We start from the raw sequence: 17844 nt of genomic DNA, 5'->3' as shown, positions 1-17844 counted from the left end.
TTGTTCAGCGATGAGGCTCATTTCTGGTTGAATGGCTACGTAAATAAGCAAAATTGCCGCATTTGGAGTGAAGAGCAACCAGAAGCCGTTCAAGAACTGCCCATGCATCCCGAAAAATGCACTGTTTGGTGTGGTTTGTACGCTGGTGGAATCATTGGACCGTATTTTTTCAAAGATGCTGTTGGACGCAACGTTACAGTGAATGGCGATCGCTATCGTTCGATGCTAACAAACTTTTTGTTGCCAAAAATGGAAGAACTGAACTTGGTTGACATGTGGTTTCAACAAGATGGCGCTACATGCCACACAGCTCGCGATTCTATGGCCATTTTGAGGGAAAACTTCGGAGAACAATTCATCTCAAGAAATGGACCGGTAAGTTGGCCACCAAGATCATGCGATTTGACGCCTTTAGACTATTTTTTGTGGGGCTACGTCAAGTCTAAAGTCTACAGAAATAAGCCAGTAACTATTCCAGCTTTGGAAGACAACATTTCCGAAGAAATTCGGGCTATTCCGGCCGAAATGCTCGAAAAAGTTGCCCAAAATTGGACTTTCCGAATGGACCACCTAAGACGCAGCCGCGGTCAACATTTAAATGAAATTATCTTCAAAAAGTAAATGTCATGTACCAATCTAACGTTTAAAATAAAGAACCGATGAGATTTTGCAAATTTTATGCGTTTTATTGTTTAAAAAAGTTCTCAAGCTCTTAAAAAATCACCCTTTACAAAGCATAAATGACAGTTGTATTGCCGAATTTCGGCAAAAGTTAACACATATTTCGAAATTTCGGTTAACGTATTTGCTACTGGCATAATCGTTATTCACCGATGAGTTCAGCAAAAAGTTAAGCCAAATTTCGGCAAAAAGATGCACTTTGCCAAAAAAATCAGTAAATATTTTAAACGAATCTCGGAAAACATAATATTGATTACAGAAACAATCAGCAAAATTGTGTGTTGCCGATCTGGCTCGGCATTTTACTTTACCGAGCTCGAGAATTGGTTTTAAGTGTGTAAATATATATGAAAAACAATGTGTCATTCATATTAAATTCATATCAATTCATATAACGATATATCTTATCGTTTGGATGTGCATTTCAGATAAATGTAGCATGATTTACACTACAAATAAACAGTTTTTACCCTCATTTTATGAGTTGAGTTTATATTTTAATGAATGCTTTCAAATGCTTTGCACATGATGCTAGTAGGTAAATTATTTTCAGAGTAGAATACCTTGTATACGTTGAACGAAAACGTCAACGTTAACAAAAAAAAATTCTCACACAAAACCACATCAGTACCAATTCTGAATTAGCGTATCAAAAACAAAAACGTGACGAAGATAAGCAATGCTTTCTGTGACATCAATCAATCTGTCAAGACTGTGTAAAAATGTCACGTTGTTTAGTTCTTCACAGTGGCCGGTCCATAACTCGGTGAAATAAAGAAGAATAATATTTTCCGGAATGCTAACGAAATTAATCGTTCAAATAACTCAAAGCCACTGGAGCACTATAGTTCAGCCTATTTCTGGCCGGAATTCGAGCTCGGAAAACACATATCCAAATCCCAACACACTATTTTCTGATAATTCTCGATCCATGTTCTGCGACTGTATTTTCCCCATCACAACCATCATCGGGTTTGTGGCCGTCGAACGTAACCGGCCACTTTTTTTTTCGGCCGATGTTTATATTTGCCTCTGACCAGCCAAAAGCCAAACTGCCTCTGTACTCTTTGCTCTCTGGATCTCGTGGCCGCGTGCGCATCGGTCTTAAATCTGCGTTTAGTAGCTACCGGACGCGTGCTCAAATCGGTTCTCGACTCACTTTCTCCAACGGGCCACAGTGGAAGCAGGCAACGTCCGAGAAAAAATCATAATAATAATATCTCGCACTCACCGGATTCGCAATAAACAATTTTCCGCAATTAAGTAGCCTAATGAACTGAGGAAAGCCGTGGACAGAAGAGTACAGGCCTGACCGACTCACTCTCGCCTATTCCGGCTGTACATCCGTTTGTCTCTTTCTGCTTTCTGCCTCTAGAAAGGAACCGAACCGCTCAAAATCGTTCCGCATAGGACGGTGGTTGTCAAAATATTTAAATCGGCATCGAAGCGAATTCCATCCAGTAGCAGCGCAATCGACCAGTTCATGCCGGAGTCCCGCTCCACAGAGTTCCGATCGAGGTGGCGTTTAATCGATCGCTGCCAGCGCGGTTCGAGTTTGGCGCGTTGTTTATTTCTCACGCCCCGGTACGGGGTCTGTCGGTTGTTCATTGGCGATTGATTTATTTCAGTCTGGAGCAAAAAAAACTTGTACACCCACGCCCGTCCATTCAATGATACAGTGCCGTCGCGACGCTTCCGTTTCGGTTACACGCAAAAATCACAACAAGTGCGCTTGTACAAAGGTCAACACTCTGGGAGAAGATTTCTGTTTGCAAAAAAATACCTGGTGCTTGAAAGTAGCAAAACAGCAGTTGAATCGTAGTTGAAAATAAAAACAAAATAAACAAGATGACTTCGATTAATCAGCAAGATGACATCGTAATCCCAGATGTTCAACTGTTTCAACATCAACTGGGACCGGCAGTTCCACTGTCACTGTCGCAATCGCAAACTCCTCAGCAACAGCAACAGTATCAGCAGCAACTGCAGCAACAACAACAACAACAGCAACAACAACAACAGCAATCACAGCCACCTGCACCTCCACGATCACAGTCCACCTTCAACCCGCAAACACTAGCAATTCCGATATCGGATATACATAGGATCAGAACAGGTTAGTTGTTTACAAGTTGTCAGATGATCAATGCAATAACGCGGGCCAGAATCTTGATAATCCTTGCCGTTTCGGTGACTGTTTTTTGATTGTGAGGTATATTGTTTTTTGAAATTAAATTCACTTTTAAATTAAAGAGATAGTACATTGCGTTTAAGGTGAATGTCGCACCGATCACACTCGGACCTTCTTAAATGTCATTATTCGTAGCTGAGGAGCCAGGGTTACGAAAATCGTCAGCTTCATTCGTGCGTTTAGTCGAAAGCAGCTGAAGAACGAAATCATATATCGGACTAAATCACTCGTTTGAGCTAGAAAATTTGAAATTTCTTCTGAAAACTGCCCCTCATTAACACTCCAAATATCAAGCCTGAAAAAAAGTTGGAACGGTAACTTCGAGCTGTCATAGCTCAGCTGTTTTTCAACGAATCTCAACAAATTTTACACTTTCGAATTTTGTGAAGTTCGTAGATTGATTCAAAAACTTTGTAGGAGACGATTGGTAAAGGAAAACCAATGAAAATTTCATTTTTCCCGTTCCAGGTTGTTTTCACGCGCCCAACATGCCCTATCTGCTTTCTTATTTTCTTTCCATTGGCATAAACGTCGCATAGAAAATATTGAACACTTCAACTTTAACGAAATTTGTTTACCATTGGAAAGGTACTACTTCTAGAAATGAAATGCACTGAAAAAAAAATGAAAAATAGGGTTGTCTACCCCAAGTTATAATGAAAACTGTAGATAGATGACCTCAGTAAAGGAGAGACTGTTTAAAATGATCGTAAATATCTCGATGGCCAAAGCGATGACCTATATTTTTTTACACATCATTCGATTGCTACTGATACCAGCAACAATTTTTGCCCAGCTATCATTCTTGCACTATCAAAAGAAAACCTTAAAAAATCGATGAATTTATAAATATTTATGAATATTTCATTTTTTGATGTGGAACACATCTTTATTTTCTATATAGCTGTGCAAATCAGAAACTCAAGAAAAACTACACGTAGCAAGATGGTCAGGTTTTAAACACTTACAGCTAAGTCTATTTTGTATCAATTATTAATATTATTTCATCATTTGATAGGAAATATTTCTACGTTTCGATTTGAATGTATCAATGCACGTATTTTCCATTATATATGATTGAAATTTTGATTAGTAGCGAGCAGTGTCCTATTTGGCTGCTAAAAATCTTTGGCATACCGGATTTCCCTGCCATATACGACGGTTTTGAAGGAGTAGGCGATATATCAGAAAGCATCGCTCTGATTGGTCAATCGCCGCAAAAGCGAAGCTTTTGGAAGCACGCGTATCTATAAATAGGAGCGAAATTATAGCTAACGTTTCAGTCCTACGCGTAGCATGCTAGAGGTAGGTTGTTGCTAGACAGCAAGACAAAAACGTGCCATAATACGATTTGAAGCCTTAAGGGCTGATGCCAGTTGTTAGCGTAAAACCGTGTGGCTCGCTCGCGTATTACATTTCTCTCCATGCTCTCTCGTAAATGTGTAAAATGACTCTCGATGTGGCCGGGTGGCCAAGAAAGTTTTGATATTTTCGGTTACAAGTTTGACTACATCACATAAAATCCAATAAAGCTACCGCTTGTTTGGCAGCCTTGATGAGCCGATTTTATTTCTCTCTCATGTTTCGTTACGTTACCAGGATACAAGAGCAGAAAAAAATGTTAGAAACGTACTTACCATTACAAAAATAACATTCACTTAATTTTTATCGCGACAACATATATGTTTTTATGCACTAATCGCATCTAAACTAAATTATCTAGACATTGTCAGGACAGATTTTTGATCCATGCTTTAGAAGGCGAGATATTCAATGAACATGTTAAAAGTTGCCGTTTTCAGCTATGCAACTCTTCCTTCAGAAAAAAGACTTTCCCGACCGCTAAAGTCAAACAATTATTCTAAAATTTTCACAGAATAATCTAAACTAAATTTCTAAGAGATTGTCTGTTGGGTTTTTTGATATTCGTCACCGTTTCTGAGAAAATCAGATTTGAAGCGTGAAAATAGCCCTTTAAAACGCCCAAAAACACACTGGCCTCAGCCATTAATTGGTATGCTCTGATCTTGTGTCATGCAAGCTCGGAATTCCATGTTATGTCGTTTCCCCATGAGAAATTGACAACTACCTCTGGATAAATTTTTAGTGCTTAAGATTAATTTCTAATTTATATTAGATGAACTCGATTGATAATGAGAAATAGTTTATCGCTTCAACCGAAATCGCAGAATGGTAGAGAAACTTAACGCTAGAAAAACTGCTTGCATAAAAAACTTGAACACAAGCTTGGCGAAGAGAAGCTTAATTCTCGGTTGATTTTTCATTAGGGCGTATAAGCAAGTGACAGTTTCTCTTTCGATTATTGTGATGTGATTAAAAAGATTTTCTTTGATATCACTATTCTGTTTGAAAGTCGAAAGTTTCGGGTATCATTTCATGCAAAGAGTTGAGTGATAAACGTGGAAACCGCTTGGCAATTAATAGAAGAGAAAGTAAACAAAGAGAAACTGTCACTTACTTATACGCCCTTTTGAAAAATTAACCGAGAATTATCGAAATCGCAAGTATGTACAAAGATATAATTGCTTATATTTGGGATAATGGTGTAATTTCGTCGGTCATAAAACAAATGGAAATCAAGACAAATGATGTTCGGTGTTGGTTCGGATTGATTGAACTTTTTGATGGAGATCATTAGAAATTTTGGTTGCCTTGTTCCACATCAATGATCCGAACAACCCCATGGGACCCCATGATCCTTGTAGTTTTTTTCATATGTTTGTATATAACTCAAAAATTAAAGCGATGACATGCACATTTTTCTGCTGCAAAATATTGGAATCATTACCAGTAGCAATGTATTGATGAACAAAATTATATACCCGTTCAAAGAATCTCAATTGAAATTTTGACATTAATTTTTTTTTTATTATTTTGGTTGGAAATTTATTATGAACAAAATTTACAAAAAAACCTCAAATAAATATATCTAAACTCTAAAAATAATAATAATATTGTATTGGACAAAAGATCTAAACAATTTTTATGCACAACCCAAACGCAATTGATAACTACTAAAATTCTGATTTTGTTTTAGGTTTTCCGTCAAATCTAAAAAAACTATTTTCAAAATTCCGTGCTGATTTCATCTGTTTCATAAAGATATAGAATTTGAATTATACTAATAAAATAAATTTTGTGACAACACAAAAATTTTAAATAATTTCAATGGCTTTGTACAATAAGAAATAGAACGTAATTTTTTTTGGATTTTTATATACTAACCAATGGCAAAAGAAATCAAATACAATTTAAAAACAATTTATTGCTTGATTTTTATTTCCGCTATCCTAAACGACATCAATTATAATCGATAGAATATTAAAATTTAAATGTCAAAAACTTAGAATCGTTTCGGAAAATCTATCATATACTAGTTTACCAATTCAGAAAAGTATAATTACGAATTTAGCACAAAAAATTTCACGAAATTAAGTAAAACCGGTTTTTATCCACCTAATGATGTGATGATGCCTATCTCATATCTCTCTTATTCTCATATAAAAAACGTATTCTTCAAATCGATCGATTAGGCTATCTTTCTCAGTGAAGTGAGTTCCACTATTCCATAGGTACTTCTGAAACTGCAGCCTTTGCGATTAGCACCAACCAACAAATCTACCTGCAGCTTACAGTTGTCTTCGTCTCGAAAAACAACCTCTCCGTTTGAATTCTTCTTACTGAATGAAACCCTGCACTTATGTTACTTTTGTATATGAAATTCATACTATATAGGGTAATACTTTTTAACCAAAAACATAAAATATTTTTTATGGTTGGATTTTTATCATTTAATTCCAAAATATTGGCACTCTACTGTTCAATTACAATGGTAGTATAATTAAACAGTAGGGTGCCAATATTTTGGAATCATAAACTGCTGTGCACTGACGAGTCTAAAACGAAACGTAAAGATAATGGTGAAAGTTGGATAATTTTCACCACCCAAATTATTTTCAATTCCAAATATCTTAAAATTGGCTGAAACGTTAGGATCTGTCATCTGAAAAAAAAAATTGTTTTTGAAAAAAAATCACCGAAATAGGAAATTTATTTTTTGTGTCAAATATCTTAGAATTGCCTGAAAGGTCGAGATAACACCAGATCTCGACGTTCGATATCAGAAATCTTTAAATTCAAAGTCTCAGATAGTCAATTTAAAAATAAGGCGGGTGGGTAATGTCAGTGACATAACTGAATGTCGTGAATACGAAAACAACTGGCATGTTCTTCAGAACTTCCGAATACCAGTTAGTTGATCAATTGTATGACTTATGCAAGCATTCCCCTTTTTCACTACTACCATTTGAAACGAAACACCTAAATTAAAGTTCAGATTAGTTACATTAAACATTCTGAAACACTATTAAATATTATGAAATAACCAGTATAGTTCTTTACAATAAAAATACAGATTAATCTGAATACTATTTTACAACATACTTTCCAATGGTGAACAAATTTCGAAAATCAGTTGACTAACAACAAAGTTATGACTGGGTAAAGTTGAAGTTCTCAATATCCTATTCTTGTAGAATGCACCCAGGATCAAATAAAATTGCACAAACTTATAATATAGGTAAATTATTGAGGTGCTTTTAAACCAGTTATGGGTAAACAAGATCGACAAGGTAGTAATTTGCTCGTATTTTCCAGTAATTTTGATCAAATTCTAGATTATTTTTGTACTAACTTCTACTATACCACATTAGTATTTATTTCTAGGTTCATTCAGTTTACCTTATACAAAGTAGTGGGCAATTTGGTGAATTCATGTCTTTTGGGACGAAAGTGACATTCTTGGTAGTATACCATTCTACCGTAGATTTCGAGTAGTGGCAAGAAGCAAGATCTTGCCAGAAGACAACAGGATCCTTGTGGCTTCGAATCATGGGTAGAAGTCGTTTTAGTAAACATTCCGCGATGTATATTTCGCGGTTCATTGAATCAGTGGTGATGAATGGTTTCGAAATCTTACCGCAGCTACAAATTGCTTGCCAGACCGTAGCTTTCTTACTAAACTTTTCGACTTCAATCGATGTCTCGGACTGGTTTAACACTTGCCCTTCTCCCACCGTATAATATTGCGGTCCCGGCAAGAATTTGTAATCGAGTTTCACGTAGGTTTCGTCATCCATGATTATGCAGTTCAAATTTCCAGCAAGAATCGTATTGTACAGCTTGCGAACCCTCGGCCTGATCGATTCTTCTTGTTTTGCACTACGTTTTGGTTGTTTCTGCTTTTTATAGGTTCGAAGATTCAAACGTTCTTTAGCACGAAGAACAATTGACTTCGAAGTGCCCACTTTTTTGGCCACATCCCGAACTGAAACCTCTTTCTTTTGCTCGAACGCCTTCAGTATACGTTTATCCAACTGAGGGTTAGCAGGACCTTTTTTTCGACCCGTTTTCGGTTTATCCTCGAAGGTGTTATCCTCACCGAACTTCCTGATTGCATTTCGCACGGTTTTTTCACTTACTCCTTCCATTTTTGCTATCTTTCTCAGTGACAGTCCGCGTTCTGTGCACCATTTGGCAGCCGTTTTTGGTTGCGTCCATACTTTCTGGGACAGTCTTTACTATGCCAAACTTCGGCAAATAAACGCGCTTCACCGAGATATCAGCATTTTACTTTAACGATTTTCGGAAAAGAGTGTGTGGATTACTGAATGGTCAGTAAAATGTTGTGTTGCCAATCTAATTCGGCATTTCATTATGTCGAGCTAGAGAAACGGTTTTAAGTGTACATATTCTCATTGATGTTACTAAGGGACTCACCAAAAAGCTTTTCTTTGAATATTGAATAAGAACAAAATAGTTTGTTTGGGCATACATTGGCATAACCTTTTCAATTTTCGATAGTTTTAACCGGAAGGGACATCCGAAAAAAGGTCAAAAGCAGTATGTTTTCTATAGACGTTTAAACTTTTATTGGAGTCTAAGTTTGTGAAAATCGACTTAGCTGTTTCTGAGAGAATGAAGGGAGTTCCGTTTTTGAGTTTTCGACCACTGTTTCCGGTACTTCCGGAACCAGAAGCTTGTAACCGGTATAGCTGAAATCGATTCGTTTGGCCAGCAACTAACAGATCGGCTGAAAAGTTCGTATCGTTTCTATGAGAGGGCGCCACTAGAATTAAATCCATACCATTTTCAGTTAGTACCAACCTTCAAAAGATACGTGTATAAATATGACAGCTGTCTGATTATTAGTTTGTGCGATATTGCATTTTGAGTGAAGCTACTTTGGTTATTGTGAAAAAAAAATAGAAAAAAGGAGATTCGTGTGTTGATGAAACACTACTTTTTGATGAAAAAAGTGCCGCCGATACCAAAAAATGGCTTGATGAGTGTTATTCAGACTCTGCGCCGGGCGAAGCAACAATTCGTAAGTGGTTTGCAAAATTTCGTACTGGTCATATGAGCACCGAAGACGATGAACGCAGTGGACGTCCAAAAGAGGCTGTTACCGATGAAAACGTGAAAAAAATCCACAAAATGATTTTCAATGACCGTAAAGTGAAGTTGATCGAGATAGCTGATACCCTAAAGATATCAAAGGAACGTGTTGGACATATTATTCACGAATATTTGGATATGAGAAAGCTTTGTGCAAAGTGGGTGCCGCGTGAGCTCACAATCGATCAAAAACAACAACGAATTGATGATTCTGAGCAGTGTTTGGAGCTGTTATATCGAAATAAAACCGATTTTTTCGTCGATATATAACAATGGACGAAACATGGCTCCATCACTTCACTCCGGAGTCCAATCGACAGTCAGCTGAGTGGACTGCACGCGATGAACCGAACCCAAAGCGTGGAAAGACTCAACAATCGGCCGGTAAGGTTATGGCGTCTGTATTTTGGGATTCGCATGGTATAATTTTCATCGACTACCTTGAAAAGGGAAAAACCATCAACAGTGACTATTATATAGCGTTATTAGAGCGTTTGAAGGACGAAATTTAAAAAAAACGGCCTCATTTGAAGAAGAAAAAAGTTTTGTTTCATCAAGACAATGCACCGTGTTACAAGTCGATGAAAACCATGCTGAAATTGAACGAATTGGGCTTCGAATTGCTCCCTCATCCACCGTATTCTCCAGATTTGGCTTCCAGTGACTTTTTGCTGTTCTCAGACCTCAAGAGAATGCTCGCTGGTGAAAAATTCAGAAGCAATGAAGAGGTAATCGCTGAAACTGAGGCCTATTTTGAGGCAAAGGACAAATCGTACTACAAAAATGGTATCGAAAAGTTGGAAGATCGCTATAATCGCTGTATCGCCTCTGATGGCAATTATGTTGAATAATAAAAACGAATTCTGGCAAAAAAATGTGTGTTTCTATTAAACGATACGAACTTTTCAGCCGAACTGTTATCCTGTTTTAACCCACCATGTTATTTACTTACCTTGATTTTTGCTTTTTGCTTATCTTTAAAAAAGGTAAAAGAATTGCTCGAAAAACTGACTTCCGATCGGAGCTCCAGAGACCCCTAGTACTATATACCGTTTGACTCAGCTCGATGAGATCGTAAAATGTCATTGTGTGCATGTGTGTGCGTGCTCCTTTTGAATGATTTTTTTACCGCTCAATTTTCTCGAAGATGGCTGAGCCGATTCCAGCAAACTTAGGCTCGTTTGAAAGATACCATTGATCAGGTTTGAAGCACGAATGGCCGTTACTTCTGGTTCCGGAAAAACCGACAAAACGCGTTGTCACTTACGGTTTCGAAAATTTAATGATATAAGTGACGTAACCGACTAACCGCAAATTTTTATCGACTGAAATTAATCGAAAATTGCAACCCTAAAGCAAAGCCTTGGTATTACATTTCTATTGTGATATTTAACCTTTCTGTTTCAACAGACTTTGCAAACCCGTAAAGCGTACAGAACCATCCTTCCAGGTTGGGGCTCAAACATACGACAACTGGTTTGTAAGACCAGCGCCTTATGCATTGAACCGTCATCCCATGCATGACAATACTAAAGCGAAGTTGAAAAACATTATCAAATTGCTTGCCAGAGCTAATGTCTACTAGTGCATTGGCTAAATTCTATTGAAAGTCAAGAAATGAATTAAACTCAAGTAATCTCGAAAAGAAACGAATCATTCCAACATAAAAGAAACATATCCTTTTACGACCAATAAAGTCATAGAACAAATGTTGCCAAATTGGGTCAAGCGAACTGATAATCTCGGGAGATTCAGTCCTGGTGAAAAGACTTGGCTCTCGTGAAAAAAAGCACCACCGACTGGGCGATGGGTTTTTCCTTTTCCAACGACTGCATTTTCGTCTTATGCCGGAACCAGCAACGTGCATCTCGTGAACACTTCACCTAAACATATCTGGAATAAGAAGCAATTTTGGCTACCATCCCATTATACAGACAAGCGTCTTCCGCCACGTCGATTGTGTTGTTGTTGTTGTTGCTACTGTCGTTCCGACGGGACACGCAACCACCGACGCGACAGCCTGCGGCCAAACGGCGTCACCAGGAACAACCGTGTAATGAGAGAATTTTGCAGGAATTATACGATACACGCCATTCATGCATAGAAAATGATGGTGGAAAGAGCCGGAAGTGCCTTCACCGGGCGACGAAATGAGTGTCCCCGTTTTTGCGGTATTTTATGACCGCTTCCCGTTTGCCAAGCTACGATCCCCGGGGACAGTCGGTAAGACTGTGTCTAAACATGATCGACAGACCGGGAGTGGTGGTGAAGTTGGTACCAGGAATGATAGTTCATGTAAGTGGATTCAAACTGTGTCGATAGACTGGCGAAGTTCCGAAAGTTACTTATTAGATTTGGAAGACTTGATTGCTAGGAGAGAACGGTATTATTATTTAATTATTATCGAGTGAATCAATATCTCATTCCTAATTAATAGGAAGCTCATTACTCGGTTCGAAAATTGATGTTCAAGGCATCAGACCGCTGACGGTAATTTTGTAGTTTTGATGCACCCCATGGGAGAGGGACGACAATCTTTTAAATTGGGTCACTTTTGAGATTTGTATCATTTCACATGCATGTGCAATAACTGTTCAGCTAAGTTTCATGAACATAAGTTGGTATTCAAGCTCATGGCCTGTCTCAGATGTATATTTTCTCGTAAGTAATGTTGTTGGCATCCACTGATTCTTTTAGAGGGAAGTTTCGTGTTCGACTCGTCAGTGCATAACAGTATATATTGAACCGCTATGCCACTTAGCAGCTCAACACAAACCGCTAGGCAGACGTAACATCCATCCAGTTATTGTTTGGTAGCGGTTGACTTGCAGATGTTCGTTTAAATTTTCATCTTTATTGTGGATTTTTCTGCTTTATTATCATCTCCATTATCATTTTCAATATTCTTTGTTGTTTTAAACTGATCTATTTTTATCAATTGAAACTTCGGAAAATAAAAGCGTACAATGCGTGTACGTGTACAATGATCAGACTTTGAACGTTGACAGTCAATCAATTTCAAACCGATTTTCGATTGCCTTACACCTACTAAATAAATAAATCCTAAATATTTTAGAAAATTGGAATTGGAATCTAAAATTCAATTATTAACAAATAATGTCAAATTTTCTTCTTTTCCTAAGCCATTGTCATGGTTTTCCGTAACTGAGACAACATTTTCGTATACATAAGTTCACGGTTTTCATAGGAATTCCTGTTTTCAATGTGTATGTGTATGTACATTTAAGAAAAGTTCCTTCACGAATCAGGAATCAGAATAGAGCCGACTCGCATACTGTGCGGTTCGTTAATGTGCACATCAGGAAGTAAACCATTTGTGTTTTTTTGTGTGCCGTTCGCCTGGCACGAGACTCATTTCCACCGAAATCTTCCTGTTTCTTCGTAGTCTAGGTGTTTCAGGATGACCTCCGTCGTGAAGTGCTGGTTGACCATGCTTCGGTCTCGCTAGTCCCGCCCTATTGACAATCACCGTCTAATGACGTAAGTATTTAAATAGAGCGATACCATTAGAATTAGAAGGGTTTTCTAATTTGTTTGACTACTGCCTTACTTTTGAAGAGCTTGGGCAAAAATTTCTAGGAAGTTTTCAAAATTATGTATCTCAAAAACGGTTGATCCAATTGATGTGGAGTTTTCTACAATGTTTTAGCTACTATTAAGACCATGTGGAAAACAAATTGTTTAATGTTTTTTTTTAAATAACATTTATAAACCTGCTTTTATTCAACAAGTTGTGTGATGAAACCTCTATCATATTACTAATATTCTTATAAATATTATTCTTGAAAAGACTGCTGAGTAGAAACAGGAAAATTGGTTCGAGCCTACAAATCCTAATAGTTTTGAGCCAAAATTAGAAGAATTTTCTCAGCTTTTTTGCAGCACCAGTTTAATTTTAATCATACTTTACCTTGTAGTTCCAGAGCTTTGATTTGGGCCATTTGTTTGTGAAAATCAGTTAGGTCGTCTCGTAGAATAGCGAGTGAGTTTCGTTTGGGAGATTTTTGACCACTGATTCTTGTACTTTCGGGCCGGTAAATCCGATATAAGTTTGTCAACTGTCAATTGTCAACTTACCAGATCTAAGAGCTAGAAGAATGTATGCACTATTTTTGAGAAATTAGCTCATATTTACACACTCTTCTACAGAAGAAAACTTCTATCTTGTGATTCAGAAATCAGAAGTCAGATCCATTGGAATCTCAAAAATTACAAAATTGAGAATTAATAGACAAAGGAGTTAGTTTCTTTTGGAGAAAGGTAAATTTTCCAAAACTGTTGAAATATTCGTTTTTAAATATGGTAATATGAAATATTAAAAGATTCAACATTCTCAATAAAAAAGGTACAATCAAGTTTCGCTGAATTCTACCATTTTCGAGATACAATTATACTAAAATGGAGTATACTGAAAAACTTTTGGTCCCTTTCGAATGTGGCTCGAGTCTTTTCAAACTTGGAACAATTTTTCCCGAAGGAGAATAATATTTTGCTTTTTTTAAGCGTATAATAATTCATTAAAGCATACATTTTTCATTAAATAAAGTTAAGTTAAATAATACTAATTGCTATGATTTGCTTCAATTATTTCATAATTTTTCTAAAAAAATGTTCTCAGAAAATAATTTATCGCCTGATGGTGATCAAATTTTATTTGCATTGTTTCGAAATGCTGTAAAATTAAAGCTACAGTATACGGAATTGAAATCTCACTAAAGGAACAAAGGGGTGTATTTGAGATACAATTTAACATAACTTGTAGCTCAGTTTTTGTCCAGTTTAATCGTGAACGTGATGTAATACCATTCGCTTCGGTTAATAACGATGTCGAATATGATAACGTTAGATTCTTAATCCCTGACAGCTACATTCGTAAAGCTATGTATGAAAGACATTCTATATGTTCAAAGGGAAGTGTGGCGGAATTTTTTCCCTATTCATTCTTACGTGACTTATGGTTAAGGTGCGAGATATCCCTGTAATTTGCTGGTAACTTCCCGATCATCAAGCAATAATAAGTTAATAAAAAAAGCTGTTTTCGTAACAAGTGCTGATATAAATATGGTCTGGCTAGTAGTTGAAGTAATTACATTTTTAATCAAATAAGAAGAAGAGAAATAGTTGTGATACGATATGTGGATCGGGTTACGCTACGAAGCCATTTCAACACCTAACGGTAGTGAAAGGAACCATCAGGAGCGACTTACTACGATTTAGAAGAAATTTTGTACACATCTTTAGAAAGGTAAAACCTTTGTTTTACACGGATGGCGAGACCAGCTCTACTCAAAACTGATTTTATAAAAAAGGTGAATGATTCATTTTGCTTGCACATTCTACAAATTGTTTCACTCGGAAACAATTATTTAAAAAAAGTCTGTAGGAAATTGATTGCGAATTCTGAATGCGATGATGCGAAAGTGTACAGTATTTTACTTGTCCAAACTGAACAAAAACCAGATCCAAAAGTTTTCCCCGATTTCATACATCAGTCAATTTCCAGCTTTCGAGCTAAACTTTTAGTCATAACAAACAAATTGAATAATAAATCAAGCCGAATAGCAAGAATTAAAAATCTGTAATTTTTTTTCTGTGTCTTGTTGCTAACATTTTTCTCCACACACCACTTATGTAGCCGTTTATTTGTTTCCATAAGTTTGTTTCAAAATGCGTGAACTCTCAGCAGAACAGCGTCGACATATTGTGCACAAATGGTTTTGCAAAAGAAGAAAGTATCCGATCACGATGTGATCACATAAGATGACACTACGAAATCAAATATTATTCGTGCTAAAGATCGTTTAAATCTTTAAACCCATTAAAAAACATGTGTAATCCAAAACAAGAGAAGCATCGAAGTCCGGTGTGTACGAATGCTGGAAATTCGAACTGTATAATCATGGACGACGAAACCTACGTGGAATTCAATTTCTAGCCGGGGTCACAATACTAAACGGTGCGAGAATGCAAGTTTTGAACCAATCCAAGACATCTGTTCAAGTCGAACAAACTATAGTCTGGCAAGCTATTTGTGGCTGTAGTAACATTACAATACAGCTGCTTCGATGAACAGCGAAGTATGAATCTAAAAATGTTTACAACTCGACTTCTACCATGATAAGAATCAACAAAGGGTCCTATAGCTTCTGGTCAGGTTTTGCATTTATTATTTACGCAAAATGAGACGGTAGAATGTTACACCATCAAAAGGGTTACTGTCGTTCCAAAAGACTCACCAAATTGACCACAAATTTAACCAATTTAAGAATTTTGAGCATTGACTAAGAAAACCTACCAAGTAGCCTATAATAATATCTAATAATAACAGAAAGGCTTGTTCGCGATGGAATCTGAGCACCCCTAAATATGTATATCTCTGGAAATATTTCATCAACCCGTGAAATATTTCACAGGCTGATGAACGTATTTCAGTTTATTGTGTAAAATCTATTTTTGGTGATACTACAGGAGGAGAAGAGCTTCCATTTCTATCTTGCGATTATTACTTTGTTCGTGGCTCGTCTCGCCATCCATTGCCCCATCGGTGGAATCGTTGTTGGTTTCCGTTTTTTTTCGTTTCCCTTGAAATTCGCAGTCTTGGGCTCGTTGTTAGTTGCTGTAGATGCGCCTTGTTGTACATTAATTGCGGTTGCTGATTGGTTTGATGGTGAACCAGGAGTACTGCGCTGACTAGTTTCCTTTGTTGGGTGGTTGTCCTCGTTTTTATTTGAAGATGTCCTTATCGCAGTTTCAGTGCAAGATTTGCCGTAGTGTGCAGGTTGTTCACAAAACTGACATGAAAGCAGCTGATTTTCATACGCAATCAACGTTTTACACGGATGTATCCCGCCTTGATCACAAATTATGTAAGATGGAATTGCTTTACGTAGTTGCATACGTACCACTCGCACACCATTCCGGATACCCGGGAAAACTTCCGCCATATTTCCCTTTCGATGGAAAGAACTTCACCGTACTGCAACATACTTTCCTGAACGAACTGATCGCTGGTCTGCGGGGGAAGGTCATACACGTGTAATTATATGGCACTGTCCACCATGTACACAGGGATTTGCACCCCGTTATTAATCGAAGCAAACGCAATTACATCTCTTTCACGTTTAAACACACGTTTGTACACACAGTTAGACGCCTTGTTGAATTCAATCTCACTTACAACATTAACGTTTAGATGCATTCGTTCCTTAAGCAAGATTTCAATTTCGGTTGCTGCTGGTCTAACTTTGCAACGCTTGATATCAATACAAACTAAAATTTGGTCTTGCAGGCCAAATTTCAGGCTTTGTTAAATCGTTATTGCCCATTTCGTGCACTTTATCGTTCACTACACTGTATTGGCTTCGTTTCTATCGTCTCGACCGTACGCAATTTTCGACTGTGTCGGATTAGATGCGAGCACGAACTGACAAAAAATATTTGGTTTGGCAGGAAATATGCTGCTGTGGTCAAGCCAGCCAAAGTTTTATATCTACCGAAGCGGTAAACAAGGAAATTTACCGTGGAAAATGACTAAGGAATCGGTTGTTATCAATCCTACCCACTACGCCTAAGATGTTCTGAAACTGTATAAAGTGAATGGGGCCAATGTTGTACCGAAAGAAACGAATCCACCCAACTGTCCGGAGTTGCGACCTATCGAACGGTGTTGGGCTCGCTTGAAGAGAGAACTCTCTCAATATAAATAACAAGCTACAACTATACAGAAAATATTCCAAGACCTCCTGCACGTCCAAGTGCATTAGATTTATCTCTTTGCTTGACTTCAATTCGACTAGATTGCACCTGGAAAGTTTTTCGTGATTTACACGATAGCAATCATTTACCAATCATCATCTCAATTAGCAGTAACAAAGGCATTGCTAATTCAGTTAATATTCCATATGATTTGACAAAAAATGTTGACTGGATTAAATACCAAAGTAGTATCTCAAGTACCTTGAACTCAATGGAAGAGCTCCCCCCACTTGAAGAATATGACTTCCCCGTTTGTTCGATTCTGGAGGCCGCAGAACAAGCCCAAACCAAACGATTTCTTTGTCCATCGTCCAACAGAAGGCCTCCAAACCCTTGGTGGGACAAAGAGTCCTCAGAAGCTAAACACGCGAAACAAAATGCTTTCAAGACGTTTTTAAAACGACGAGGAGGAACTCCTCAGAATTTTGTAAAATTCTTGACTTGAGAAACCAAGTACAAGAGCATACTTCGGGCCAAGAAATGTAGCTATTGGAGACATTTTGTCGAAGGTTTGTCAAGAGAAACCTCAATGAGCACTCTTTGGAATAGGGCCAGACGAATTAGGAATCGTAACGTAGGAAATGAGAGTGAGGAATACTCGAACCGATGGATATTTGATTTTGCGAGGAAAGTTTGTCCAGATTCTGTTCCTACGCATAGCATCATTAGGGAATCTTTTCCAAATAATGGTTCTATTGATAGCCCCTTTTCAATGATGG

The 17844-nt window shown here is 37.4% G+C and overlaps 1 protein-coding gene across 1 annotated transcript in view; it reads left to right on the top strand.

Moving 5' to 3' along the window:
• Positions 1-2168: 2168 nt before the first annotated feature.
• LOC131428293 (band 7 protein AGAP004871-like) overlaps positions 2169-17844 on the top strand; it is a 106412-nt gene continuing 90736 nt past the window's right edge. Inside the window, exon 1 of the mRNA XM_058592121.1 lies at positions 2169-2797. Within this exon, the coding sequence (XP_058448104.1) occupies positions 2530-2797 (268 nt within the window). The 5' untranslated portion in view covers positions 2169-2529. The remainder of the gene's footprint in view (positions 2798-17844) is intronic.

Source organism: Malaya genurostris, chromosome 2, assembly GCF_030247185.1.
Source record: "Malaya genurostris strain Urasoe2022 chromosome 2, Malgen_1.1, whole genome shotgun sequence".
Lineage (NCBI taxonomy): Eukaryota > Metazoa > Arthropoda > Insecta > Diptera > Culicidae > Malaya > Malaya genurostris.
The sequence above is the reverse complement of the archived record's forward strand: the minus strand, read 5'-3'. Positions and strand labels throughout refer to the sequence as shown.